At 40.4% G+C, this 27,054-nt stretch overlaps 1 protein-coding gene across 1 annotated transcript in view; it reads right to left on the bottom strand.

The window, feature by feature from the left end:
• Nucleotides 1-27,054, bottom strand: part of ANO3 (anoctamin 3) — a 399,349-nt gene that overhangs the window by 113,699 nt on the left and 258,596 nt on the right. The window contains exon 4 of the mRNA XM_038764098.1: nucleotides 25,043-25,179. Coding sequence (XP_038620026.1) covers nucleotides 25,043-25,179 — 137 coding nt within the window. The remainder of the gene's footprint in view (nucleotides 1-25,042; nucleotides 25,180-27,054) is intronic.

Raw genomic sequence — 27,054 nt, forward strand, 5'->3', positions numbered from 1 at the left:
GAAGCCCATAACCTTGGTGTTATATGTGACTCCTGTCTTTCCCTGAAACCAAACATTCATTCTGTCACTAAATCCTGTCAGTTCAAACTTCACAACATTGCTAAAATCCAATCTTTCCTCCCCATAATAATAACAATAATAATAATGATAGCATTTATTAAGCGCTTACTATGTGCAAAGCACTGTTCTAAGTACTGGGGAGGTTACAAGGTGATGAGGTTGTCCCACTGGGTGCTCAGAGTCTTAATCTCCACTTTACAGATGAGAGAACTGAGACACAGAGAAGTTAAGGACTTGCTCAAAGACACACAGCTGGCAATTGGCAGAGCCGGGATTTGAACCCATGACCTCTGACTCCAAAGCCCGTGCTCTTTCCACTGAGCCATGCTGCCATCCAAACTGCTACCATGTTAATCGAAGCACTTATCCTATCTTCCTTCAATTACTGTAATAATAATAATAAAGGTATTTGTTAAGTGCTTATTATGTTTCATCCTCCTTGCTGAACTTTCTGTCTCTGTCCTCATTTTCATTCTATGTTTCCCCACTCCTCAAGAACCTCCAGTGGTTGCCTAGTCACCTCCACATCAAACAGAAACTCCTTAACAATTGGTTTTAAAGCACTCAATCCCCTTACCCCACTTACTTTACCTCACTACTCTGCTAGTACAACTCAGCCCTCACCCTTCACTCCTCTAATGTTAACTACTCACTGCACACCAATCTCGTTTACCTTGCTGTTCACCTCTTGCCCACATCTTGCCTCTGGCCTGGAACGCCCTCCCTTTTCATAGCTGACAATTACTCTCCACACCTTATTGAAGGCTCATCTCCTCCAAAAGGCCTTCCCTGACTAAGCCCTGATGTTTTATTTTCCCACTCCCTTTTGTGTTTTCCTGACTTGCTCCCTTTATTCACCATGTACTGCCACCCATCCTGCCTCAAAGCACTTATGCATATATCCATACTTTATGTATTTCTATTAATGTATGTCTCCCCTTTTAGACTGTAAACTCACTGTGGGCAGGGAATATGTACGTTATATTGTTGGGTTGTACTCTCCCAAGAGCTTAGTACAGTTTCCTGCACACAGAAAGTGTTCAATAAATATGATTGATTGATTGATTGACTGATAAACTGTATGATTTAGTGGAAAGAGCATAGTCCTGGAAATCAGGGGACCTGGGTTTTAATCCTGGCTCTCCCTTCTTCTCCTGATCTTCTCTTCTGGAAGAACAGGGATCAGCACATAGCAAATGCTTAACGTATACCATTATTATTTATTATTCTCCACTTCCACAACTCAAAGTTCTATGGAAATGGCTCGGGAAGAAATGGGCAAGTCTGCTGTAATTATATGAAGTCTGGAATCCACGAGGGCTGTCAAATGGCCAGGCTAATGGCCTGGGAGCACAGGATCTTCTCAGAGAGAAGTGCACCCACTTTGAAGCGGGGAGAGTATTGTCTGTCAGATTTGAGGAGGGAGGGTGTTCCAGGCCAGAGGCAGAATGTGAGTTAGGGGTCAGTGGCAAGACAGGTGAAATCGAGGCACAGTGAGAAGGTCATCACTAGAGGAGTGAGGTGTGTAGCAAGCAGAGATATTGAAGCGCTCTTGGAAGTACATTGCTTCAAGTTTTCAGCTTCCATGGATCTCCCTTCCTCACTGTTCACCCTAAGGCACTGAAGCAGTGGATCATCATTGCTGCCGCCCTTCCCCCAGAACCCCAGCCAGTGAAGATACATCCTGCACTATTGGTCTAAGGAAGAGAGGTATGGGGGCACCTCTTTGCAGATGATACCGAAATCTACATCTCCAGCCCTGATCTCTTCCTCTCTCCAGCCTTGCATCTCTTCCTAACTGCAAAACATCTCTACTTTGATGTCCTCCCATCACTTCAAACTTAACATGTTCAAAACAGAGCTTATCTTCCCTCCCAAACCCTGTCCTCCCCCTGACTTTCCATCTCTGTAGATGGCACCACCATCCTTCTTGTGTCATAATTCCGTAATCGTCGCATTATGCTTGACTCCTCTCTGTCATTCAACCCACAAATACAATCTGTCACCAGCTCCTGTTGATCGCACCTTCACAACATCACTAATATCCACTTCTTCCTCTCCATCCATACCGCTATCATGTTAATACAATCACTCATCCGATTCTGCCTGGATTACTGCATCAGCTTCCTTGCTGACCTCCCAGTTTCCTGTCTCTCCCCACTTCAGTCCATTCTACCAAACGCTCAGGATATGTCACCTCCCTCCTGAAAAAACTCCAGTGGTTGCTCATCTATCTCCATATTTAAACAAAAACTCCTCACCACTCCTCACCACTGGCTTTAAAGCACTCCATCACTTTGCCTCCTCCTACCTCACCTCACTTCTCTCCTACAACCCAGCCTACACACTTAAATCCTCTAGTGATAACCTTCTCACTGTGCCTCGATTTCACCTGTCTTGTCACTGACTCCTAACCCACATTCTTCCTCTAGCCTGGAATACCCTCCCTCCTCAAATCTGACAGACAATACTCTCCCTGCTTCAAAGCCTTATTGAAGGCACATCTCCTCCAAGAGGCCTTCCCAAACTAAGCCCGACTTTTCCTCATCTCCCACCCCCTTCTCCGTCACCCTGACTTGCTCCCTTTTCTTTTCCTCACTCCCAGCCCCAAAGCAGTTATGTACAAACCCCTGATTTTATTTATTTGTGCTGATGTGTGTCTCCCCTCCTCTAGACTGTAAGCTCGTTGTAGGCAGGGAAAGTCACTGTTTATTGTTGTATTGTACTTTCCCAAGCACTTAGTGCAGTGCTCTGCACACAGTAAGTGCTCAGTAAATATGATTGAATGAATCCTATATTGGCTTTGTAACAAAATGTGCTCTGCATGGACCTCACTTGAGGAAATAGGTTACTTCATGAAAAAAGTTTTTTGTTACTGAGATCTTAAAGAAATATGTGTAGAATGTTATAGTTGGCTGACCTGCAAACAAATGCACTAAGAACTCCTAAAGGAGGAAGAATCAAGAAACCAAATGAAAGAGGAATCCATAGGGGAAATAAAATACCCTAGGGAAGTCTGCCTCCCTTCTGGGCTGGGAAAAAGTGAAGATTTCCCTCAATTTTTCTGTGCTATTTATGGGGAGGTTTACTCTGCCTTTCAATTCTTTGGGATTTTTTACTCCAGAGCTCTTTGGACTCTTTTGTTCTGTTCTAAGATTTTGCAGCGTGCATTTGCTTGATTCTGGAAAGTTAGCTTCTGCTAGCAATGCTGCAGCCTACACTGCACCAAAACCATCTCTCTGGCTCCTGGGGAAATGCTTTCACAGGATTAAATTCACTTTCATTCAGCTGTAACTTATGGAGCTTGCTTTCTCAAAGATTTAAATATTTAGAAATAGCTTGCTCTTTGTTGTTGTTGTTATTGTCTGTGGGGAGGTGGGGAAGGGGAGGAGGAGAATCTACTTTTTTACCTTCGTTTTTTCCAAAAGTAAATCCTTTCATGGAGTACTGATTCAGTTCTTTTTGTAAGAATGCATAGCTTTAAATTATCCCAGGAGCTGACCTCAGGATTTCTCTGGGTTTTACTAACACCTCAGTTATTTTGTATCATGTTTTAGGTGGTTTGGGATTTTTAATCCACCTTCTGAAACACAATTACAGATTTCTTATCTCCTAGGCATTTGCCCACTGATATTAAGCTTTACAGCACTCACTTTCTCCCTCCTACCACCTCACTGATCTCCAACTAAACTCAATCCTCATACTCTACTCCTTTAAAGCCAACCTATTCTCTGCACCTCAATTTTGTCTGTCCCATCACTGTTCCCTAGCCCACATCCTTTCTCAGGCCAAAAACTCTCCCCCTTCATATTCAACAGTCCACCTCTTTCCTTACCTCCTAAGCCATCCTAAAACCACATCTCCTCCAAGAGGCCTTCCCTGACTAAGCCCTCATTTTCTCTACTGCCTCTCCTTTCTGCATCATCCAAAGACTTGGCTATGTATCCCTTAACCATTTTGATACTCACCAGAGCCCCAGAATGCTTATGTACATATCCACATATTCTACCATTTCCCCTACTGTAATTTATGTTAATGCCCTCATCCCTCCATACACTGTAAGGTATCCTTGTGGGCAGGGATCGTTTCTACCAACTCCATCGTATTGTACTCTTCTAAGCACTTAGTATAATGGTCTGCACACAGAAAGCACTAAATAAGTATCTTTGAATGACGGATAGATCGATTGATATGAACAGAAACATCTTTACAGCCTCTCATGTGGGACTCCATTCATTCACTGCTCCAAGTTCTTTCCAAGACAGTACCTCCCACTTAAAAAGTGTAGTGGAAAACACTGAAGTAATAAACATTCACCTTGGCTTGATTTAAAGACTGATACGCAAAACTCAGCATTGGAAAGAATGCAGCAGTGAAAGCAAAGTTATTTCAATGCACCTATAATGTTATTTTAAATCTTCATTAAAATTGCTTATTTTAGATTTTTCCCACCTTAAATAGAAGTTTGACAACGTATAATTGATCCATTTTCATTTCTGAATACCAGGAAAGAACAGTTAGCCAATAAGTTTGATTACTCAGCCATGACTATACATTATACAAAGTATGGGTCACGGGAAGAGGGCTGACTGCTGTTTCTGGTTTATCTACTAAATTGGGACATCTTGCTAAATTAAGAAACTGGTTCCAAAAAGATAAGAAATGGAAAAAATATCTATTAGTTATCTCTACAGTTATTGCAACAGAGATTTAAAAAGCTTGAGTCTCTCAGTAGTAGGCATTGTAAAATAGAAGGTGATTCTTTAGTTTTTGGTGTGTTCGTCATAGGCCTGACAAAGCCAGTGAGAACTACTGCTTGTACTTTTTAATGTGAAAAAGAAAAGTGCATACCTTGATAACAGACAGCCATTTAATTGTCACACCATTACTGTGAGGTGGGATAAGCAGATAGCATTATCTGCATTTTCACATGAGGATACTGAGGTACAGAGAGGGGTTAAGTGACTTGCCCAAGGCCACCCAGAAGGTCAGTGGCAGGGCTGAGGCTAGAATCATAGGTTCCTCACTCCAACAGATAGTTTCCATCCACCACACTATATTGTCTCTTCACAATTTTTCATATTTTTCTCTCATCTCCTTCTCATCCTCCATTACAGAGGCAGAAAAACACTTTCTCTCTGGATCCACAAAATGAAGGGACCATGTAGAAAGTGAAAAAATAAGGAGTACTAGTTCACCGATCTAAAGAGATGCATCCCAGAGAAAGTCTTACTTACACTCTAGTACATTTCTGCGGCTGAATTTAGATTCTTGTTAACAACTTCTCATGGGTCAAATAATTCACACTCCAGCACCAAGATAAATCCACACTCAATTTTTCTAACATTGCTCATGGTCCATTGTTCTTCCTGAGGTTATCCACAGCAGTTTTTTTAATTTTAAATTAGATTTCAAGGAAGAGGGGAATAGTGGAGTTTGTCACTCAAAGCAATAGCTTGGGAAAATCAAGATAATATCCATAGTCTTGAATCTAGGTGAAAAATACCCTTTGCAATTTTTGGCGGGGAGGAGATTGGAGGGGGTATGTGGGATCCAAGAAGTGGTGACAAAATAAATTTAGAGCTGAGAAAGTAGCATGCCATCAATATGGTAAGTGAGATCTATTGATTCACACATATTTCTCAAGTTTATTTTTAAAAAAACAATTAAATACCAAGGAAGATTAGTCTTGTGTTTCAGATACAACTGTTCACTTTGGCACTAGATAAAATTATTTTTCATCCTTTTGAGTGGACAAAATTAATGTTTATAAGCCATCTATAATGTGGAATAGGAAGTGAGCAGACATTATTGCATATTTTTTTCTTCTTAACACTGACTATATCTGTGAAAATCAAAGTTTTTTTATCATTTGTAAGAAAAGAAAATACATCTTTACCTAATTTTCCAGATAAGAAAGTCTCTTGGTTTTTCAGGCTAAAATATAATACCTTCTCATTTAAACAGCCCATGCTGTGTGATATTTTGTAGTTTTTTTTCAAGCTCTCACTGATTCCCTTGAATTATTCTTTCTAAATCATTGATTTATTGATATTAGTTAAAATCAAGTGTCCCTCTGTCATTAAACATTTCAGAGGTTGATTTAGATTTTATCCATCTTTTCAGATTAGAAATCTGTGTTACTAAACCTTAGAGTGATATTTTTCTATGTCTCTCAGCCCCCATTAATTTCAAAGTGCCCTTATTTAAAATACTAGAATAGGTAAATATTCTTTTTTCTAATGTAGGGCAAGGTTAACTCCAATCATTCCATCTATGAATGGTTTAAATGAAAAAAAAATCAAAACCAGAATGTATTAAAATATAATCTTCCCCAGGCTGAAAACACAATGAAGGTAGCTGCACCACAATGGAAATAATAAATTAAACAATTACTGCACAAATCTTCAATATTTCCTACAACATTCTATTCTGATTGTACTTCAGTTTCAGATTTCACTCTTTTAGATTTAAATGAACTTACATGGTCATTTTAAAAGTTTAACTTTTAAAGCATGATGTCCAGGACTATTGGAATGGCACCTGATCTTGTTTGAGGGAAAAAAACAACAACCCAAAAAACAAAAACTTCTTCAAAAAGATACATCTTTCAATTTTATAGTTCAAAAATTAAATAATTCACTAGGGAGAAAATATGTATGATAGCCTATGAATTACTAAAATAAACATCCAATTTTCAGAAAAGTTCAAACTTCAGGTACTTTATCTCATCCCTCCTATGCTTAAAATCTTTATTACTGCAGTTTGAGGTGTAAAACCTTTAGACTAATATGCTACTGCAGTCATTATTTATTTGTAAATGGACTATTAACCAAATTAACTTTATTTGACTTAAACAGAGTCTCAATTTTACTTAATTTGGAATACCCATTGGAAAACATACAGAAATTCGAGCATTATTACAAGGATAAAAAATTTCTAAACATACCGCAATTGGAGTTCAGTTCCTCGCAGCATTTAGAATCAAAGTCAGTGACTGCGTCTCATATGACAGGTCTTCTTTAAAGAGCTCTTTATACTAATAACAGAAAGTACTTCCCTGCAGCTCCTGTTTATTCCATTAGCTTGAGATTTAGATATTGAATGCCGCGTGAATCAGTTGACTGCAGGATTTTCGATACCACTCTGATGCCTGAGTCTTAATGATGATCAGTAACTCATTACCTTTATGGGCATATCCGTATTATTTATTTTCATTGCTGCATGTGTCATTTATTCATAATTCTTGGCATGATTCAACTAATTGACCTATTAGTCTTCAAAGATTTCCATGACATTTGAACATTTTATTACCAATTCTCCATATGTAGTTGGTACCTCATGTTGGCTCACTTTGCTTGAACCAAATGGATATAATTTACCAACACGACTGTACTTAGCATATGCAGGTAAATTATATCTACCTGACAAGGAAAACTCATTTATTCTTGACTAAATGTGTAGCTCTCAAAGAAATAGATGCATTTTACCATTATGTTCTTTGCATATTTCTTGTCTGGGGAAATTTCTCAGTCTATTTTACTCAAGAAATTCAGTGATAAGCTTTTGATACCTGAAATAGAATTATTCTTGCATTAAACAGTGAAGTCACTATACTATATGGGCAAATGTTAAACAAATCACCACCTCATTTTTGCCCCCCAGTGGTAAATATTCTATATACTTCAGGTAAGAAGAATGAGACAGATGAGTCTGAACAAAATTTTGTTCTTCATGCTGTCGTCTCTGGAAAATAGTTCTTGATCAGAGTGGGACACTGAACTACCCAGCAGTATATTACTAGCCTAGAAATTCATCCCCATGTTTAAGAATGTTTTTTCAACCCTCTAGAAAGATTGAAAACCCTATGCCATCCAATGAAATAAAAATTCCAGAGGTAATCGATGAATTCAGGGAGCAGTGATCCATTACAGGTAACTAGAGGGCAAGTTAGATGCATATAGGGAAAAGGATGCATGGTGGTACATTCCTAAAATGACTTTGGGTGATAACCATCACGTTACTCTTTTGGACATTCTTTTCTTACTTTCAAAGAGAGAATATTAGACTGGATGGATTTTCGATGTGAATTTATGCTTTTATTAATTTTCTTTTGTTCAACTTAATTCAATCATGCAATAGTTGAGATGACTGAGAGACTACTTTCTGCAGTTTAGTATCCTATATGCTAGGTGTTTTATTAATTCAGATCATTTATAACATCAATTTGAAAAGGTGGTATGGGGGGACATCTAGCCACTCACTAGAATGCTTGCAATACAATTAATAGCATAGAAAAGTGCACATTTTTACTACGACTTGGAGGCCCTGAACCTGAGGTGATCCTGCACAATCTCTAAAATGCAATGCTTCCTAATAAAAAATAAAAAACAAAACAAAACAAAAACCCATCCTTCTGTTCTCCTTTTCTAATAATTTATGTGTCTGTCCCTTGTTTGGAAGAAAATCACCCCATTGGTCTCCTTTCTGGTTTTTCCTTAGTCCTCCTCTTTTATTTTTCCCTTTGACATCTTTCCCTTCTCCTTTTCTTTCTTTTTTTTTTTTTTTGGATACACAGAAGCCAGATCTAAAAATGTACATTTTGAGGGAGAGTAGATGATGAAACTTCCAGAGGTGCACAATACAAGGATAAAGATTAAGAGTGGAACACTGAAACCAGCAGACACAGAAACCTAAAGGTATGGGAAAAACACACCCACACAACACCCACATACACTGAGAGAATGTGAAAAGAAGAATACAGAATTCAATTTCATATTTTCTCCAGCACTTTATGGCTGGGCTTGTCACCCTTCCATAGTTTTTATTTTTCATTTGATCAGAAGAGAGGCAACTTGAAAACTGGGAAGCAGGACATACTAAAACCAATCAGCTACAACTGTGATTGAGGGCAAATGTTTAGGCTGGCACTTCAGATGAGCCTTTCCTTTCTGTGCTTAATGCTGAAGATTAAACAAGTTAATGTTGAGGTCCTTGGACGGAGAAAATTCCCTGTTTCCAGGGGGACCAGATCCCCAAGAAAACAGCAGGATTTGTGTAAAGCACGGGGGATAACTCCAGACAATGCAGAGAGATTAAGACTGTGAACCCACTGTTGGGTAGGGACTGTTTCTATATGTTGCCAACTTGTATTTCCCAAGTGCTTAGTACAGTGCTCTGCACACAGTAAGCGCTCAATAAACACGATTGATTGATTGATTGATTGATTGATTGCTGGCACAAAATGGAAATGGAAGATAATCTCTGCTGAGATATAGGTAGAGCTGGCCACCGTAAACTGACCTGTGGCCTCACCAGAGGGATCATATTTGTACAGTGGAACAGATGCTGAGTTTTCTGTGGCAAAAGGTGCATGACTGGTCATATCAAGAATATTCATTTAATCATATTTATTGAGCGCTTACTGTGTGCAGAGCACTGTACTAATCACTTAATATTTATACCATGCAGGCATGCACTGGGTCTATTCAAATGTATTGAGCACTTACTATTCATTCATTCATTCATTCAATCGTATTTATTGAGTGCTTACTGTGTGCAGAGCACTGTACTAAGCACTTGGGAAGTACAAATTGGGAAATATAGAGACAGTCCCTACCCAACAACGGGCTCACAGTCTAGAAGGGGGAGACAGACAACAAAACAAAACATGTAGACAGGTGTCAAAATCGTCAGAACAAATTAAGTGCTTGGGGAAGTACAATACAACAATAAACAGACCCATTCCCTGTCCATAACGAGCTTACTGTCTAGAATCTTAAGCCTATTCAGTAGACTGTGTGGGTGGGCAGAGAAGGAAGTGACCAACATTGTGCCACCCTTGGAGAGGCAACTGCTCTAACCACAGTGGATTAAAATGTGATTAAATGAAGGACAGTGGGTTTTTCTCTATATGGGCTCTATTGGCCTTTCAGCATTCTGCTCGTTGGGGTGGGAGAGAGGTAGTAAGGTTAATCAGGTCCCAACTCTGTTGCTTGCCTGTTCTGTGGCCTTGAGCAAGCCACTTAACTTCTCTGTACCTCAGTTACCTCATCTGTAAAAGGCAATTAAATCTGTGAGCCCCATATGGGACATGGATTGGGTCCAACCTGATTAGCTCGCATCTACCCCAGGGTTTAGTACAGTGTCTGTTATATAGTAAGTGCTTCACAAATACCATTAAAAAACCCACAGGTGATAAACTCAGCTTTTCATACCACAGATATTTTTCTTATGGTTGGATAATGGGGGGATGGGAACTAACCAGTAGTTCAAGTACCAGAGCCTACCAGTGTAGCTTGTAGCTGGGAAAGAGGTTGAGAAGTCATTTGGGGTCCAGGCTAACATTTAAAAGTGCCCTCCTCCCACACTTTGCAATAAGGCAATCAGATAATTGCCTCGGTTTTACTGCGTGGGTACATACTCCGTCAATTATTCGGAACACTGCACACCATGCTATTTTATTTAACTTACTCTCAGGTCACAAAACAGCTTTACGATATTAGTGTAAATTTAAAACTAATTTCTTTTTAGACAAACTGTGTCCGATCTGATCACTTGTACCAACCACAGCACTCAGCTCAGTGCTTGGAACATAGCAACAAATACCCCAGTTATTATTTTTATAATCCAAGAAAATTTAGTATATATGAGAACACCGATGAGTTATACGGCATGCAGCAGTGCAGCTAATATAGGGATGATTCACGATTCTTCTTTTACTTTTGTTACCATAGGGCTCTTTAAGAGAATGAGCAGTCAAGAAAGGGAACACTTTTGACTAGATGATTTCTATAATTCCAATATATGGTAGTGTATTTCAAAATGTAATATCACCCCTCTATAAAACTTATTGTCAATTGAAGCAACTAGTTTTCAACAGGCTGACCTACTTACCCTTTTCTCTTCTCCCCAAGAGTTCTCTCACCTGCTTTCAAATCGCATCCCCTCGCCCTGTTCCTCTGACCCAATCCATTTTCACCTTCTAAAATCAATTTGGGCCCACTCTTTCCTCCATGAATGTAATCTTCAAATCAGTCTCTGATTGTTCCTTCCCCTCCCCCTTCACATGTAATCATGACCCTGCTATCTGAGCTAACCTTATCTGGATTGCACAGCATCCTCCAGGTCTATCACCTAAACTCTCTAAACTCATTCTTGTCCAAATTCTTCAATCTGCTTGTAAACATCACCAACTCCAATTCTCCTCATCCAACTTCCTTGACCCTCTACAATCTAACTTGCACCCTCTTCATTCCATTGAGACCAATTTCTTGGAAAACATCAATGACCTCATCTTTGCTAAGTCTAACAGATTCAATTCTGTCTTAGTCTTCCTCAACACCTTGGTGTCCTTAGATACTCTGGGCCATTCTTTTCCACTGGAAACATTAACTAACCTTGGTTTTATTAGCAGAGGTCTATCATGGTTCTCTACTTACCACTCTGGCAGCTCCTACTCAGTCTCTTTTGCCAGCTCTTTCTCTGCTCCCTATTCTCTAATTATGGACTTCCTTCAATATTCTGTTCTATTCCCCGTACTATTTTCACTCTATACTCACTCATCTGTGGAGTTTATCCTCTCCAAGGCTTCAACGACCCCTGCTATGGGGATGACTTCCAACCTCTCCTCTTCAATACCATATTTCTTCTTCCATCAATGGCATCTCTACCTGGATGTCCCACTGGCACATCATGTTGAATATATCTAACACTGAACTCATCTTCCCTCCCACATCCTTTCCTTCACCTCGTATTCCATCAGAGATGCTACCATCTTCCCCATTTCTGAGGCCTACAATCTTGACATTATCCTTGACCCTTCCCACTCTTTCAACCACCATATTCTCTCTATTGACAAATCCTCTTCCCCAAACATCTCTAGGATCTGCCCCTTACTCTTTATTCAGATTACCATTTTGCTGGCCCAGGAACTTTTCATATCTTGTGAGTTCTTCAATGATTTCCCCTCCTTCATCATCACCATTTCCAGTTCATTCTTGACTTTCCTGACCAGATCAATTTTCGAAAATGTCATTCTGTATACATCTCTCTACCTCTCTAAAGCCTCCAGTAGTTATCTTTTCTTCCCTATATTAAGCTGAAACCCCTGACCATTTGCTTTAAGGTAATCAATTAAGTTTTCTTCCTCCTTCTAATTCACTCTCTTCTCCCACTGCACCCGTGTTTGGCCATTTCACTCATTCCCTTACTAGTCTATAAGCTTCTTGAGGGCAGAGATCATGTTTACTAATGCTATTATACTCTATATTATACAGAGTAGGCTCTCAATAAATACTACTGATTGACTGATTTCACATTAACTTACTTGCTGTGCTTCATTCTCAACTCTCCCACCACCAGTCACTTACCCACACTCTTTCCCTACCTTGAACTCTTTTCCTCTTAGACAAGCTGCATGGCCTAGCAGAAATAGCATGGGCCTGAGTGTCAGAGGTTTCTAATTCCAGCTCTATCACGTTTCTGCTGTGTGAACTTGGGCAAGTCACTTAATTTCTCTGTGCCTCATTTCCCTCCTCTGCAAAATGGGGATTCAATACCTATGCTCCCTCCCACTTAGATTGTAAGCCCCATACGGGACATGATTATCTTGTTTCTACCCCAGTGCTCAGTACAGTGCTTGGCATGTAGTAAACATTTAACAAATATCATAATTATTGTTACTATTCCTCTTCAAATCTGGCAGACCAGAAATCCCCTCCTATTCTTAGCATTCCTTCAATCACATCTCCTCCAAGAGACCTTTCTCAAGTTGCAGCTCCTCAGCTGCCATTCCAGTAGTTCTGCACCACCATACGTACATATTTTATGTTCCCTTTCTACTTAAATAATAATAATGATGGCATTTGTTAAGTGCTTACTATGTGCAGAGCACTGTTCTAAGCGCTGGAGCACTGTTCTAAAAACTAACTTGTGCACCAAACCCCCTTTCCTTTTTCTTCCTGAATGCAAATTACTTTGGTGTCTTCCTTCCTCTCTGGATTGAAAGTAATTTGAGGGTAGGGTTCTGGTCTGTTCTCTCTATTGCACTCTCCTACATTCTTAGTACAATGTTCTGCACACAGAAGGCACTCAATAAATATGCTATTCGTTGAGTGATTGACAAAACTATCAAGCCAGCCACAGCAAATATTTCTACTTCAATAGAATTTGACTTCTTAGTACACTGTTTTTACATATTTTTTTTCCATTCAGGCATATTTAGGGACAAAAGATCAATTGTTCATTTTTCAGTTCATCAAATTATCACTGAATCACATTTATCAATGGAGCAGCATGGCCTAGAGGAGAGAGAACAGGCCTGGGAGTTAAGAACCTGGATTCTAACCCTGGCTCTGCCAGGATCCTGCTGTTTGAAGTTAAGCAAGTCACTTAACTTCTCTGAGCCCCAATTTTCTCATATGTAAAATGGGAAATCAATGAGAAGCAGTGTGGTTTAATAGATAGAGAACAGTCCTGGGAGTCAAAAGGATTTGTGTTCTAAAACTGGCTCCACCACTTCCTTGCTGTGTGACCTTGTCATTCACTTCTCTGGGCCTCAGATACCTCACCTGTAAAGTGGGGATTAAGACTGTGAGCCCCAAGTGACACATGGACTGTGTCCAACCTTATTAGTTTGTATGTACCAAAGCACTTAATACAGTGCCTGGCACATAGTAAGTACTTAACAAATAACCTTAAAAAAACCTTAAAAAAACCTGTTCTCTCTTCCTCCTCCTTAGACTGTGAGCCCCAGGTGGGACATGGACTGTATCCAGCTTGATTAACTATATATACCCCAATGTTTAGAAAAATGCTTGACTGATAGTAAGCACTTAACAGACACAATAATAACAATAAAAAAACAACCAAATGCATTAATAATTAATGAATACTAAAACACTGCCATTAATATGCATACAACAGCCAGTGCATTATTACCATTTCATCCTGAAGACACAAGAAATGCAGGATGGTCAAGCATATTCCCCACCTACCCACCATTGTCTAACTTAGAAATAACTCAATAAATGACTGGAGATATTTAGAATCAGTAAAGCTAAATGATGATCCTATTTCCAGTGGTAGTTACTCCACTGCATGGGAGTCACTTTCCATCCAAAGTTTAATGAAATGTTCAAATTTGATGTAGAAAAAGATGCCTATTTTGTACTTTCTTTCTTGTTGATGTAAAATGCATCTTCCGCCAAAGGGGAGAAATAACTTTAATTTAGATGGTGGGTTTGGATGCATCCCTTTTTATGGGATTCATAGCTGCATATAGAGTCACAGGTGGCTGAGAGGGTTAGAAAGCACATCTTCCATCTGTAAGAGTACAAGGATTGGGGTTAACCTCTTCCCCCGTGGACCAGGTCTTATTGGGTCTTACAGGTTGGATTCTTGCTATTTGCTCTATCACATCTCAGAAGCAGCTGCTGGTATGGAACCTAGCAGATTGACTGCTCTATGGAGCAAGTGGCAAGAAGCATATTACCCTGACTGATTATTCATGTCCAGGTGCAATTCAAATCATAGTCTTTGGCAGATAAATACCTTACAGAGCACACCAGGGTTTATCAGATTAATGGTGATGCTCTTCCTGGAAATCTACAAAATTGTATTTAATGGGGATTTTCAAAAAGTAATTCTTTTGGTAGACTTCTACATAATAATAATAGTAATAATAATATTGGCATTTGTTAAGTGCTCACTATGTGCCAAGAACTGTTCTAAGCACTGGGGGTAGATACGAGGTCATCAGGTTGTCCCACGTGGGGCTCACAGTCTTCATCCCTATTTTACAGATGAGATAACTGAGGCACAGAGAAGTTAAGTGACTTCCCCAAGGTCACACAGCTGACAAGTGGCAGAGTCCAAATTAGAACCCATGACCTCTGACTCCCAAGCCCGGGCTCTTTCCACTAAGCCACGCTGCTTCAACCTGACTTGCAAAGGCACATCCCTCTGATCTTCCTGTTCTCCCTCCTACTTACACTATGAATTCCATGTGGGACTTGATTATCCTATATCTGCCCCAGCACTTAGGACGGTACTTGGCACATAATAAGTACTTAAATAATACGGGAATTATTATCATCTTCAGGACATAGAAAAAATATCGGGTTTGTTTTCCTTCCAACATACATTATCCATTACTGCTAAAATGTTTTATGTATTTTAATAAATTATTGTCAGTTTATGGTTCCTTGGAAGACCAAGGCATAAATTTAGGCAATCCTAGGAGGATCAAGGTATAAATTTAGGCAATAAATAAAATGATTCAATAATTTTAATATGGTATTTTTTGGCAGGCATTGACCGATTAAGAAACCACATTTTATGATAGCTATCCTGGCCAGTATGTTTCAAAGGCATTTCCAAATGAAATTAGCAAAAAATATCCTTGTGTCAGATCCAGTTTTGGTCTTGATCTCGTGTGACCTGGAATCTGAATCATATCATTAAAAACTCAGTGGGATGAAAAGCAAAAGATGCAACAAGAAAATGACATTTCATGCAAAGATTATTCAGCGCCTTTCCATCTATAGATGTCAGAATACTTCAACATTGGGAATGATTCTTTGAGTCAGACAGAAATGAACAATTGGACATTGCAAGTTCAGTCCTCCACCTGCGGCAAAATCCTATGGTAGGAAGAGACCTCTCGAGGTCATCTGGACCAATTCTTTATTTCCAGAGGGTGGAATGCCTTGAATAAATAACTCTACTGCCTATTGCAGAGGTAATATTTCACTAAATAGGTGGTGAGGGCAAATGCTTGATGCTAAGAATGCAAGTTGATGGTGGACAGAACTTTAATTATCTCCCTGACTTTTCAACTTTCACAAAGAACATCCACGATTCTTAGAGCTATTTTCCAAGTTCTTGAGTGTGAATCCAAATGAGACTTGCTGATGCAACCCCCAGATGGTACATCCACTCCACAGGACAAGCTTTTCTTATTTTGAAGTGTTCATATATATGACACACATACACACACACACATATATATATAAAAAACTACAGGGGGTGTCAATGTTACAAAATTGCTTTAAAATAACTCCCTATTCTAGTTTGTAACATATTTGCCACATACAATTCCACGCTAAAAGCTTCTCAGCCCATGCAAATTATAGAAAAATTAATTTTATCATCTATTAAGACAAGGGTTACCATAATATTGGCAGCCTAAACTGGGATTTTTACCAGATGACATACTTATTTAATGAAAGTCACCATGATCATGCAAACACCTAGGCTCAGACTGTATTAGAGATAGGAAGGGATGGGAGAGAGACGCAAAATTTACTCCACAAATGTTTCTGCAAAGTGAGATCCCACAATGAACTCAGAATATTATTGGGTACTACATTTAAAGGTGATCAAAATTGATAACATCCATTATATTTGGATTATATTTGGAATTCACTCAGTATTATGTCCCCAGAAAAAATCCAGGAAAGAAATGTCAGACAGTAAGCCTATCATTCATTCATTCAATCGTATTTATTCAGTGCTTACTGTGTGCAGAGCACTGTACTAAGCACATGGAAAGTACAATTTGGAAAAATATAGAGACAGTTCTTATGCAACAATGGGCTCACAGTCTAGAAGGGGGAGACAGACAGCAAAACAAAACAAGTAGACAGGTGTCAATACCATAAAAATAAATAGAATTATAGATATATACACATCTTTAATACAATAATTAGAGTGATAAATATGTACAAATATACACAAGTGCTGTGGGGAGGGGAAGGGGGTAGGGCAGAGGGAGGGAGTGGGGGCAATGGGGAGGGGAGGAGGAGCAGAGGATAAGGGGGGGCTCAGTCTGGGAAGGCCTCCTGGAGGAGGTGAGCTCTCAGTAGGGCTTTGAAGGGAGGAAGAGAGCTAGTTTGGCAGATGTGTGGAGGGAGGGCATTCAGGCTAGAGGTATGATGTGGGCTAAGGGTTGACGGCGGGACAGGCGAGAATGAGGCACATTGAGGAGGTTAGCAGTAGAGGAGCAGAGTGTGTGGGCTGGGCTGTAGAAGGAGAGAAGGGAAGTGAGGTAAGAAGGGGCAAGGTGATGGAGAGCTTTGAAGCCAATAGTGAGGAGTTTTTGCTTCATGAGAAGCAACCACTGGAGATTTTTGAGGAGGGGAGTGACATGCCCAGAGAATTTCTGTAGAAAGATAATTCAGGCAGCAGATTAAAGTAAAGACTGAAGCGGGGAGAGAAAGGAGGATGGGAGATCAGAAAGGAAGCTGATGCAGTAATCCAGTCAGGATAGGATGAGAGATTGAACCAGCAAGGTAGCAGTTTAGGTATCTGAAAACACAAATACCAGAAAAAGTTCTCACTGTGTGCAATGCTTGGTTACCTTCGTCAGAGCATACCAGCTTGCTCCAGAAAATCCTACTCAGGATTAAATATTTAGATTGGCAACATAGCATTGAATGGCTTTGCCAAAGTCTGTTACCTAGGCAGTGTAATACCTAACAATATCTGTAAGGAAAAATAAGCTTAAAAAAAGCAAAATTATAAAGGTCATTGTGGCTTTTCACCAAGAGACAGAGAGAGTATGGTGACATGAAGTGTCATGAAGCTCCAAACCAAGGTGAAGGTCTTTAAAGTATGATAATGTCCAACTTCCAACCCTAACCTTTAGACCTGGACCTACTGGGGAAGATATATTCAGTTCCCTGATGATACATTCAGTTTCACCAGGATAACCTATGAATCATACTCAGTATCAAGTAGCTGGAGAACAACTCTGTTCACTAGCATAGAAACAATACTCATAGCAATATATCTCTGCTAACAGCACATATAAGGAGAATGAATGACAGTAGGCTACCTAGTGCAGGAGCTGTTTGGTGAATTAAAAAGGGACACCTGAAATCCAGGGAGCATAGTGAAACAGAGTATCAACCAGGGTGGTATAGTGACATTGGACTTTGTCCAACTCGATTTGCTCTGTACACCAGCGCTTAGTATAGTGCTTGGAACATAGTAAGCACTTAACAAATACCACAGTTATTATTACCGTTGACAATGCAATGCAGCAAGCAGATCAGCCTGTTGATTGCTCTCCTTGGGTAAACATTTGTACTGATGAAAATACCAAAAGGCAGGACCTAGGTAGGACAGAACATTGGTGGACCATCCATTCATTCATTCAATCGCATTTATTGAGCGCTTACTGTGTGCAGAGCACTGTACTAAGCACTTGGGAAGTACAAGTTGGCAACCTATAGAGACGGTCCCTATCCAACAACAGGCTCACAGTCTGGAAGGGGGAGATAGACAACAAAACAAAACATGTGGACAGGTGTCAAGTCATCAGAATAAATAGAAGTAAAGCTAGATGCACATTGTTAACAAAAGAAATAGAATAGCAAATATGTACAAGTAAAATAAATAGAGTAATAAATCTGTACAAACATATATACAGGTGAAGTGGGGAGGGGAAGGAGGTAGGGCATGGGGGGGCCACCAGAAAATCAATCAATCGATCGTGTTTATTGTGGGCTTTCTGTGTGTCGAGCGCTGCCCTAAGTACTTGGGAGAGTAGAATATAGCAGAGTTGGTAGAGCTGTTCCCTACCCACAATGAGCGAACAGCCTAGAGGATGAACTTACAGTTTAGCGGATGAGCTGTCTTTATAAGCACACTATGGAGAAGGGGATCTTGAACATGTATCAGTTTTTTAGACTAAACTGACACATAGGGATAGACCTCATCTGCAGTAGAATCAACTTCCCAAAGCTCTAGACTGCATATGCGTGCAGCCCATATTATAGGAATACTAAAAATAGAACAGTAAATTTGTTGTCCTTTCATTTAGACTTCTGATATTAACTTAGTATATCCTTTTGCAATACTTCTCTGTTATTTCTCATTAGCCAACCACTCAAATATTAATAATGATTAGAGAGTTTCTTAATTGAATAGAGGACTTCACAATATATAAATTATCCCAAACAAATACAAATTCTGCACTGATGGATTTCAATCCCAATGAGAACGAAAAAGGCAAATTAGAATGTGACCAGCAAATGGAAGTTGGGAGATTTGGAGATGGGATTATTCTGAAAATCAGCCTACCAAAACATTTGCGGTACTTAGCTACTCTATTATGGGAATGCAGAAATACAATCAAGATATCTGTGTCAAGCCATGGATTTTCTTCTGCTGATTTAATCCTGACCATGGTACAGATGTGGAGATGCAAATACTAAAAAGGAATCTAATGTGGACATGTGTAAGCCATATGCACCGCCAGCTCTATTGTATTGTATTCTCCCAAGTCTTAGTACAGTGCTCTGCACATAGTAAGTGCTCAACCAGAGGCCTTCCCAGACTGAGCCCCCTTTTTCCTCTCCTCCTCCCCATCCCCCCACCCTACCTCCTTCCCCTCCTCACAGCACTTAAATATATTTGTACAGATTTATTACTCTATTTTACTTGTACATATCTACTCTTCTATTTATTTTGTTAATGATGTGCATATAGCTTTAATTCTATTTGTTCTGACGACTTTGACACCTGTTTACATGTTTTGTTTTGTTCTCTGTCTCCCCCCTTCTAGACTGCGAGCCCGTTGTTGGGTAGGGACCGGCTCTATATGTTGCCAACTTGTACTTCCCAAGCGCTTAGTACAGTACTCTGCACACAGTAAGCGCTCAATAAATACGATTGAATGAATGAATGAATGAACTACTTATTGATAAGTAGTGGCTTGGATTGTGTTTCCAAACCCAGAGAAATTCCTACCATTTTTGTCCAGAGAAACGCCCCTTAGCAGCGTGGCTCAGTGGAAAGAGCACGGGCTTGGGAGTCAGAGGTCATATGTTCTAATCCCGGCTCCACCACATGTCTGCTGTGTGACCTTGAGCAAGTCACTTCAGTTCTCTGAGCCTCAGTTATCTCATCTGTAAAATGGGGATTAAGACTGTGAGCCCCATGTGGGACAAGCTGATCACCTGGTATCCCCCCCCCACCCCAGTGCTTAGAACAGTGCTTTTCACATAGTAAGGACTTAACAAATGCCATCATTATTATTAGAAACCACAGATGATAAGGACTAAGCAGGGCCTGGTGGATCACGAGCAAAAGCACACACAAAACAACCGTATCATTCAAAATACACTCTGTCAAATTTCACCCCAACCTGATACTTCTAAACTGGAGTGATAAGACAAGACTCTTAATAGTTCAGTTCAATTCCTTTTGCCAAAGATCAGACAAAAAGACAATTCCAATCTTCTGAGCTTCAGCTCCTTTTGTGCTAAGAAGCCCTTTTCCTGGAAGAAAAGTATGAAACAAAATTATTTTGAACAGAGATTAAAAGCCTGGGTCCTTTTTGGCCTCCAACACTGGATGTCTGAAATCAAGTACCAGACTTCACTGTACCTGGGGAATTGACAGATTATCCATTGACAGATATTGTTTGGCAGTAAGTATTACTTCAATTTCCATTGGATGGCTGCAATTCATGGTCTTTTTGATGATTCAACATTTGTTGTTAATAATAACCTGAAAGTCAGATTATGAAACTGCTCAAGAAACCAAGGGAGACATATCGTGATGATGATGATGATAAATATAATAGTAGCGATAATAATAATAATGGAGGTATTTATGAAGTGCTTACTTTATGCCTGGGAATGCTCATGTAGAAACAAAATAATCAGGTTGGATACTGTCCCTGTCCAAAATGGGGCTGCCAGTGTAAGGGGAGAGAGAGTAGCTACTGAATAACCATTTTATAGAACACCAAACAGGGCAGAGAAGTGAATTAACTTATCCAAGGTCATACAGCAGGTAATTGGCAGAGATGGATTTAGAACTCAGGTCCTCTGACTCCCAGGTGAATGTTTTTTCCGATAGACCATGTCAGAAAGCCAAATAAAAAGTTTGGATGCAATCCTAGGGACATCTGTAGGCAGAGTGCAGGGCCCAGGATAATCAACCAGGGAGCCACCTCTACTATCATGCAAACTTTTGGTGGACAGGAAACACATCCCCTCCAAGAACCCTTCCCCAACTAAGCCCTAATTTCCTCTGCTCCCACTCCCTTCTGCATCACCTTTGCACTAACATTTGCACTATCACCCTTCCCTCAGCCCCAAAGTACTTATGTACATATCTACAGTGTAATTTATTTACTTATATTGATGTCTGTCTCCTCCTCTAGACTGTAAGCTCACTGTGGTCAGGGAATGTGTCTACCAACTTTGTTATATTGTACTCTTCCAAGTGCTTAATACAGTAGTCTGCACACAGTAAGCACTCAGTAAGTATGACTGATTGATTAATTGACAGGGGAAGCAGTGTTGTCTCAATGGTTAGAGCATGGATCTTAGCGTCTAAATTCCAGGTTCTAGTATGAGTTCTGCTATGTGACCCTGGGCAAGTTATTTAACCTCTCTATGCTTCAGTTTTCTTATCTGTGAAATGGGCTACAATAACATTTACCTTCCTTATCTCCTATAGAGGCTGGGAGGGCAAAAACAGGAATAGTAACATGAAAGCACTTTGGAAAATAATAGCGCTAAACAAAATGCAAGGTTTATATGAAGTTGAGTAGGAAAGAAAGGGGGAGTAAGGACATAGCTTCCAAGTCAGCCCTACAGGTAGTAAAGTACATGTTAGTGAGAGAGAAATGTATGGAATGATGTGTGTTAGTGTGAGTGACAGATTGTGTGTGAAGAAAAGGAGTGGTGATTTCCTCATCCATAAAATGGGAAGTAAAAACCTGCTTCCCTCCCACCCACACTTGAACTGTGTGTCCTATGTGGGACAGAGATGATGACTGACCTGATTATCCTGAGTTTACCTCAATGCTTAGTAAAGTTCTTGGCACATACTAAGTGCTTGACAAATACCACAATTATTATTACTGGTAAGAAAAGGAAAAAAAAAATGATTACCTAGAAGAGGTGTTTTCTTTGCAGTGTGGGAGAAGGAATTAGTCACGCAGTAACTTTAACCTTCTCTCAGGGAAACTGAAGCATCTGGCTACAGCAGGATTGGCTTCAGACGGTAAAAGAGTTTGCCTCAGGATATCATGTGGCGGGGAAACATAATGCCTCACCCTCCCAAGATGACTCTTGTATGGATATTCAAGGTGGTGTCCATATCAAATCACTTGTTCAAGATAGCCACCGTGCATGCCACCCTCTGCGCATATGCAGCAACCATCTTTACTTTTATTTTTGCATGCATTCTTCACTTCCCTACCCTCAGAACCTATGGAATATTTTTGAAAAGCTTCATTAAAGTGGTGGGAGATTTTTCTCTCCTTCCATTCCTCCTTTTGGTGGTTCTGGGAACAGCAGGAAGTCACTTGGATTTGGGGGACTAAGATTTCATCTGGAAATCTGGGGAATGGAGGTCTGGCCAGACTTGGCCATCTATGCCTGCAGTCTCTGGGGTACACAGGGAAGCAGATAAGCCATTAGGACCCGGTGGCTAGGGGCTGAAAGAGACAGGGCTGGAGGAATTGCTAGTTGGATGAGGGAGGAGTGCTTTACTGTGACTGGGCTGGAGACATTAAAAACTGGAAGAAGTGTAGCTTCCTCTAGACTCAAAGCTCCTTGTGGGCAGGGAACATGTCTACCAACTCTGTTATAATGTACTCTCCCAAGTTTTTAGTACAGTGCTCTTCAATCAGTAACCACTCAGTAAATATGTTTGATTGATAGTCTCCTGCAGGATAGGGCATGGATTCCTGTCCTTGGGATGGAGGTAAGTTTACCCAGGGGTCACTGTCTCCTCTGGAAGTCCCTCCCCAGGAGCAAAGGAAGATGTTTCTGGAAGGACCTGGTGGACTCAGTCGTGAGCACTGCCAATGCCAGGCCTGCAGCAAGCTTTGCTGCTTCAGACAGAAATAGGATTAGTGGGGCTGATAATGTCTGAAAACTGCCATTTCATCTCGAGACAAAGTTATGCAATTTAATAACATGGTGCATCATGTGACATCATCACGCTGCATCCTGTGTGTGTCATGGTGTGATCCCTCATGTGTCACATGAGGACTGGTCCTCTAAACTCTCACTTCAGTGTGTTTGGCCAGGTGAAGGCTACCCTGAGTCAGAGCAGTTCACAGAAGAGCAAGAATGGACCCAAGTTACTGCTGCAATGTAGAGTTTGTTTGGGTTACCACCTTTGAGCTAAATTTTGTCTTCCGGCTCTCTGATTTAGGTTTCAATTTCTTTGTCTATCGGGGTACTCTTGGGGTACTCTTAGGCAGCAGAGTACTCCTGCCTAAAATGATGGACTCAACAGTGGCTTTCTCAGAAAGACCACAATGGGAAAGACGTAGAAAATTATGAGCTGCTTTGGATATACTGTCTAATGTTCTTGACAGTTAAAATTCTGGATTGCAATATGGCCTCATTTACACCACTGAATATATGAAAGGGGGTAAAAATGTCTTGGATAGAAAGGTAAAGAGCAGACTGAGAACTCACTGTTTTTTTCCCAGAAAGGCTAGGAGAAAGGACCCCAAATTATCCTTAAGAATACAAAATTGGAAAAGCGTTATGTTGTTCTACTATATTAAAACAATTTCTAGTTCAATGGATCTATTTAAACTCAGACTATTACTTACTGCTGACAGCCCAAGGCTTCCCTGTCCGACTAATAAGGGGATCACAAAACAGAAAATGATTTATTTACAGAAAGAGTTGCAAGCTGATTAATTACTATTATGAACAGGCTGTTAAAATAGAAGTCCTGCTACTGACAATAATCCCCAAACTTGGTAGAAGCTGGGGAAATAGTCTTAGTACAAACTGTGCTGCACTATTACATATCCACTTGCCCCGATCCATTTACCACTCATTGTGGTTTGTCAGCAATGACAGGCTGAAAATCTATGCCCTCTCCTACCTTTGTCTTTGAAGTTTGAAAACAGTAAAACCTCACTAACTTGGATGCAACCTCACTAAGTGGGATGCTACAAATTCATTATTCTAGGTAATTCATACTTAAATGAGCTTTTACTCTACAAAATATATATAATTGGGAGTAGAGTAAAAACACTGGTCATTAGGACAGAGGAAGAGAAAGAGGAGGAGGGTAAAGAGGAAGGGGCTTAGAGTTGCTCCAAGTAGTAACAAGAAGGGAAAGTGGTACAGGAAAAGGAGGGGACAGCTGGGAGAGGGTGGAGTAGAATCAGCTTTCTCTTTCAGCCTTCAGGTAACTATAATACTTAAAACATCAGGGAAAGATGGAGGAGAAAATGACTAAAATGAAACCCCAATCCAAATCTGCCCTGGTTACTGGAGATACCCAGTATTCCTGTCAGGGACATAGAGGTGTTTCTATTCCACTTGGGTTCTAGCAAAAGCTGGAGATGGAAAGGAAAAGGAAAAAGCAACCTAGCAAACACAGGGCTCATTGTTGGACTGGGTCTAAGAAGAACTGAGGGAAACTAGTTTACGTGCAAAAACATGAAGGCATGATTTGGAAACTAGGAAGCATCACCTAATTTAGGTTTGCCAAGTTTGATTTTGCTAAGCATGGTTGAACTATGAATATAGAGCATATTTACCAACATTTTCTTCTGAGATACGATTAGCATTAGGTGCTTCTTTATCTGACAACAGCAGGTATTGCGCACTTGTTACTTATGGCCATAAAATGCTGAAATATCCTCTGAGTGTTTAAATATGAAAAGAATAGTTTCTAAAGGAAAAATTATTGAAAGTACTAGATCCAACATTTGAAAAATATGATTCACTTCAGCTCTTTTAAATGCTAATGAATCTGGAATGATAGATGAACCTCCCACCTAGAACTTCTTAAGGATTCGTGGTCTAATTTTCATTTTACCCTCCCACCTAGGTACAATCACCATTAGTTCTCTGTGGAATTTCTGCCATTACTCATTTCACCAAAACCAACAAACCCTAGTACATACTAAATCCTAAAGACATTCCAAAGAGTAAGCCCCTGCCCAAACTGTCAAAGAGAGGCTCTGTTCTTTTACCTTCAAAGATGATTTAGTTCGAGGTTCTGTTTTCTGTCTGATGAGCTTGTTTTTAATGAGGAGTGACTGATCAGTACGTGAGTCATAATTACCATGCTCAGAATCATCTGTATAGATGTCTTTGTCTTTACCTATCTCTGAAAAGAGAAAAGAAAACAGGCCAGATAGGTATTATTTTAATAACATACTTATAGGTATGAGGCAGGCAAGGATAGACTACAAAGAGCTCCATTCATTCATTCAATTGTATTTATTAAGTGCTTATTGTGTGCAGAGCACTGCACTAAGTGCTTGGAAAGTACAATACAGCAATAAAGAGAGATAATCCCTGCCCACAATAGGCTCACTGTCTATAGTGGGGGAGACAGACACCAATAGAAGTAAACAGGCATCAATATAAATAAATAGAATTACAGATATATACACCTATACATAAGTTCTGTGGGATGGGGATATGGGGGAGAGCAAAGGGAATGAGTCAGGGGTACGTGGAAGGGAGTGGGAGCTGAGGAAAACTGGGGCTTAGTTCAGGAATGCCTCTTGAAGGAGGTGTGCCTTCAGTAGGCCTTTGGAGGGGTGAAGAGTGATTGTCTGGCAGATTTGAGGAGGAAGGGCATTCCAGACCAGAGGTAGAACTTGGGCCAAGGGTTGGGGATGAGACAGGCGAGATTGAGGCACTGTGAGAAGGTTAGCACCAGAGAAGTGGAGTGTGTGGGCTGCGATGTAGAAGAAGAGAAGGGAGGTGAGGTAGGAGGGGGCAAAATGATGGAGAGCTCTAAAGCCAATAGTGAGGAGTTTTTGTCTGATACAGAGGTGGATAGGCAACCATTGGAGATTTTTGAGGAGGGGGGGTGACATGCCCTGAACGTTTCTGTAGAAAAGTAACCCGGGCAGCAGAGTGAAGTATGGACTGAAGTGCAGTAATCTACATGGGATAGGATGAGTGATCGTACTAACATGGTAGTGGTTTGAAAGGAGAGGAGAGGGCAGATCTTGGTGATGTTGTAAGGTTGAGACCAACAGGATTTGGTGATGGATTGGATATGTGGGTTGAAGAGAGAGTGGAGTCAAGACGACACCAAGGTTATGTGGTTGTGAGACAGAAAGGATGGTTGCACCGTCTACAGTGAGGGGAAGGTTTGGGAGAGGACAGTCTTTGGGAGGGAAGATAAGGACCTCTGTTTTGATCATATTGAATTTAAGGTGGAGGGAAGACATTCAAGTGATAATAATAATGATGATGGCATTTTTTAAGCGCTTACTATGTGTCAAGCACTGTTCTAAGTGCTGGGGGGGATACAAGGTAATCAGGTTGTCCCACATGGGGCTCACAGTCTTAAACCCCATTTTACAGATGAGGTAACCGAGGCACAGAGAAGTTAAGTGACTTGCCCAAAGTCACACAGCTGACAATTGGCGGAGCCCGGAGATGCCCTGAAGGCAGGAGGAGATGGGAACCTGGAGAGAGGGAGAGAGAACAGGGGCTTTACAGTGTTAGCATCTTCTTTGTCTTTAAATGGCCTTCCTTTTATTTATTTTTTGTTGTGCTTTTCCAGATAACTGTTACATCTGAATGACCTTAATCAGTTTGGATTTAAAATGTCCTCTTTCCATTTTTCCCATATCACTGCCACCATATCTGTCTCTGTAATGAAAGCTAACCCACATCTAATATGGATCTGGCTCACTTCTAGTTTAAAGGCAGCTCAGGAACCCATTCAGGAAGGGTTATTATCGAAGGAATTACATAGATGCAGAGAAGGAGGCAGACCATCCACCTTCAGGCATCCTCAAGCACTGACCCAAACAGCCTGAACTGGTTGTTTTATTCCATCTTAACCCCTTCCCACAGACTTGGAATCCACCTTAATAATGGGCCAGGCCTCCTACTGCATTTAGGCTCCAAGAATAGGTCTCCGTGAGCAATCTATCTGAATGAACTTCACCCTTAATTATTCAAGAACTGCAGGAAAAAGTGGTCTTTTGGTCTAAGATATCTATCTAAATCTGTT

This window comes from Tachyglossus aculeatus, chromosome 22 (genome assembly GCF_015852505.1).
Source record: "Tachyglossus aculeatus isolate mTacAcu1 chromosome 22, mTacAcu1.pri, whole genome shotgun sequence".
NCBI classification, from domain to species: Eukaryota; Metazoa; Chordata; class Mammalia; order Monotremata; family Tachyglossidae; genus Tachyglossus; species Tachyglossus aculeatus.